General features: G+C 50.3%; 1 protein-coding gene across 1 annotated transcript; it reads left to right on the top strand.

The window, feature by feature from the left end:
- Positions 1-716: 716 nt before the first annotated feature.
- EAH_00046010 (hypothetical protein, conserved) lies at positions 717-3,514 on the top strand (the record flags this gene model as incomplete). The annotated part of the gene is made up of 7 exons (XM_013391552.1): positions 717-770; positions 965-1,034; positions 1,202-1,641; positions 1,822-1,948; positions 2,079-2,143; positions 2,322-2,434; positions 3,409-3,514. The coding sequence occupies 7 exons, from the start codon at positions 717-719 to the stop codon at positions 3,512-3,514; spliced, it is 975 nt and encodes a 324-aa protein (XP_013247006.1).
- Between the last annotated feature and the right edge of the window lie 327 nt (positions 3,515-3,841).

Here is a 3,841-nt window from a genome sequence, read left to right as displayed (position 1 = left end):
GGGCTTAGGGTTTAGGGTTTAGTGTTTAGGGTTTAGGGTTTAGGGTTTAGGGTTTGGCGGCTGCCGGGCCCCATCCGACTGCCCCACAGGGGGCCCCCGAAGAGACATCCTTCTGTAGATATAAAAGCAGAAGTATATTTGAGTTTGTCTCCGCAAGTAAAATGCTGCAGATTAGTTAATGAATAAATATAAACATTTATCCTAAACCCTCAAGGCTTAGGGTTTAGGGTTTAGGGTTTAGGGTTTAGGGCCTAGGGTTTAGGGTTTAGGGTTTGGCTGACCATTATCTTCTTCCTAAGAACTGAAAAGTTTCTTCTCATTTTCAATCACCGTTTGAAATTTCACTCCTTAGGGTTTAGACTCCTTAGGGTTTAGGGTTTAGGGTTTAGGGTTTAGGGTTTAGGGTTTAGGGTTTAGGGTTTAGAACCCTAAACCCTAAACCCTAAACCCTAAACCCTAAACCCTCAATATCAGCTACTGGTGGAAGTTGCGACAGATACCTGCCCTGAAGTCTTGCGCTCCTGTGGCTAGTGCTGCATTTGTTGCTGCTGCTGCCTTTGCTGTTGCTGCTGCTGATATTTTTGCTGCTGCTGCTGCCGTTAATATCTTTGCTGCTGCTGCTAATATCTTTGCTGCTGCTGCCAATATCTTTGCTGCCGCTGCTGCTAATATCTTTGCTGCTGGACGTCGCAACAAAGGCCCACAAGGAGCAGCTGATGCGCGTAATTAGAGGCAAGCAGAAGAGACAGGAGACAGAGGAAAGAAGAAAGGTAACCCTAAACCCTAAACCCTAAACCCTAAACCCTAAACCCTAATGTCGTGTATACTCCCGCTGCTCAACAGGCCCCCGCATTTCTTTCATTAGCCCCTGTGCGTCGGTATGGAGAGCTGACGCAACAAATGAGGGTTTAGGGTTTAGGGTTTAGGGTTTAGGGTTTAGGGTTTAGGGTTTGCGCGTATGCAGGCAAAGGCAGCGGCAGCAGAGGCTGTCGATCTCTGGGGAGATGAGCCAGTGAAGCCCCCAGACAGCAGCAGTCAGTCCTTACTCCTGGCGGTTTAGGGTTTAGGGTTTAGGGTTTAGGGTTTGGGGGTCTGCGACCAGGGGTTTAGGGTTTAGGGTCTAGGGACTGGGCCTGCTTCGCTGGAGCCGTGAGCAGCAGCAACAGCAGCAGCAGCTTTTTGCCTCTGTTTGTGTGTTTAGAAAAGAGACGGGAGCCAGCAGCAGCAGCAGCAGCAGCAGACGGTGCAGCAGCACCAGCAGCAGCAACAGCAACAGCAGCAGCGGGGCGCAGCAGCAAACGGCGCCGCTGCAGGTTGGAGATGCTTCGGGAGCTGGTCCCTGCTGTTTTGCTGCCTGATGAAGGAACATCGTATAACCCTTCTGCTGAAAAGCAGCAGCAGCAGATGGTTGCTGCTGCTGCTGCTGCAGTGATGCAGCAGCAGAAGGGCCGCTCAGCGCATGCGGCGGTGCGGTGCCATCTGCAGGACAAGGAGCAGCAGCTGCAGCAGCAGCAGCAGTTGCTGCTGCAGCAGCAAGACCCCACAGCGCAGCTAAAGCACAGGCAGCCTGTTACTGCTGCGCTGCTGCAGCACTTAAGCCCTGATACAGTAGAGGCATTATCAGAAGGAGACAAACAGCGGGTAAGTGTCTCCTCATGTCTTTGTCTTTGTGAGCAGCAACAGCAGATGGTTGCTGCTGCTGCAGTGCTGCAGCAGCAGAAGGGCCGCTTCTTTTGATGCTTTTAATTTCCTATTTGCTCCCTAGTCAATTAGGGTCTCCACGCTGCTGCTGCTGCTGCTGCTGCTGCTGCTGCTGCGCAGATGCTGTTGGAGTTGGCGACGACAGGGAAGGTCTCCACACAAGAAGGGGCTGCTGCTGCTGCTGCAGCAGCAGCAGAAGAAGAGGAGACAGGAGACAGTGACTCTACAACAGCAAAGCCCACGAAGGGTGGGCTTCTGCTGCCTCTAGGGTTTAAGGTTTAGGGTTTAAGGTTTAGCTGCTAGGGTTTAGGATGCAGGCGGCGGAGGGTCGAGGGTTTAGGGTTTAGGGTTTAGGGTTTAGGGTTTGATGCCTTCAGTACCGAAGAAGAAGACTCGCACCGACAGAAACCGCCAGCGAAGACACCAGCAGCAGCTGCGGCGGGTACGCCTAAACCCTAAACCCTAAACCCTAAACCCCAAAGCCTAAACCCTAGAGAGGCTTGAAACCCTGCTGCGCCCCAGGGCGTACGTTATCGCTGCAAACCCTAGCGCTAAACCCTAAACCCTAAGAGGGTTTTATTGCTTCTAGGGGCTTCCTTGCTGCATCTGCTGCTGCTCAGGCTGCAGCAAAGCAGCAGCAAAAGGCCCTAAGGAAGGCAATAGACAAGCTGCCGGAGCTGCTTGAGGATCTGCAGCAGCAGCAGCAGCAGCAAGAAGCAGCAAAAGCAAAGCGGTGAGTTGCTGCTGTTTCCTGTCTCCTTTGGGTGTCTCCGCTATCTGCTGCTGCACGTACACCCCACAACAACCGCAGTAGCAACAGCCGCAGCAGCAGCAGCAGCAGCAGCAGCAACAACAGCCCCACAAACCCTAAACCCTAGATGCACAAACCCTAAACCCTAGGGATAGAAGCAGCTGTCTCCTTTTTCTGTCTCCTCAGCAAAGCAGGAGAAGAAGCAAAGGCTGCAGCAGCTAGAAAAGGTATTGTATCGTTTAAGATAGGGAGGGTGAGCACAGCAAACCCTAAACCCTAAACCCTAAACCCTAGAGACAACACCCCAACCACCAAACACTATAGCACGAAGCCCCAGCAATGTGTTGAGGGTTTAGGGTTTAGTTTGTCTCCGTATATATACATATATATATATAATATATAATATGTATATATATATATAAAATATATATAATATATATAATATATATAATATATACAATATATATATATATATATATATCTTTGTCTCTCTGTTTGTCTCCTTTTTTGTGTATTTGTTTGTTTCAGTTTCTTTTTCTTAGTTTTTGTGTTTATGTCTTCTGTCTCTTTATTTCTACTGTCTCTTTATCTCTACTGTCTCCTTTTTGCTGTCTCTTTATTTCTACTGTCTCCTTTTTGCTGTCTCTCTATTTCTGCTGTCTCCTCAGAGAAGATTTGTAGGGGGCCCCGTTGAAGCGCCGATGCCCGGAGACGTCACAGGCTGTCTGAGAACCACCAGAGTCAGAAATATTTGCTGCTGCTGCTGCTGCTGCTGCTGCTGCTGCTGCTCTTGCTCTTGCTGCTGCTGCTGCTGATGTTGCTGCTGCTGTTGCTGCTGCTATGAGGTGTAGGTACAAGTGGGTACTCCGTTTGTCTCTCTTCTTTTTGTGTTAACGGTGTTAGTGCTGTTGCTTTTGCTGCTGCTGCTGCATGTGCTGCTGCTGCTGCTGCTGCAGGTACAAGGTGCTGCAGCAGCAGCAGCAGATCGTCTGGCTTCGCTGCAGCGGCGGGGTATGCTGGAGCTTCCTGCAGCAGCAACAGCAGCGCATGCAACTCGTATAAAGAAACTTTTACATCGCTCTGCAACGAAGCAAAAGACAATAAAGAGACAGTCCTCAGGGATAAGCAGCGTTTAAATACTCCTTCGTTGTGTGCTGCGGTGTACGTACACCTCGGCTTGTGATGCGCCTCGGTTGCTGCTGCTGCTGCTGCAGCTGCAGAGCTGCTGCAGCAGTTGCAGCTGCAGAGCTGCTGCAGTAGCGGCACTAAAACTACTTCCCTAGCAGCAGCAGCAACAGCAGCAGCAGCAACAGCAGCAGCAGCAATAGTCGAGGAGACTGAAGTTCCTTTGTTTGTTGTTAAAATATTTAAGATCAGGTTGCAAGCAGA

The sequence above is a fragment of the Eimeria acervulina genome, genomic scaffold, assembly GCF_000499425.1.
Source record: "Eimeria acervulina Houghton genomic scaffold, Eah_scaff670, whole genome shotgun sequence".
In the NCBI taxonomy this organism is placed as follows: domain Eukaryota; phylum Apicomplexa; class Conoidasida; order Eucoccidiorida; family Eimeriidae; genus Eimeria; species Eimeria acervulina.
This window is presented reverse-complemented; position numbering and strand designations above follow the sequence as displayed.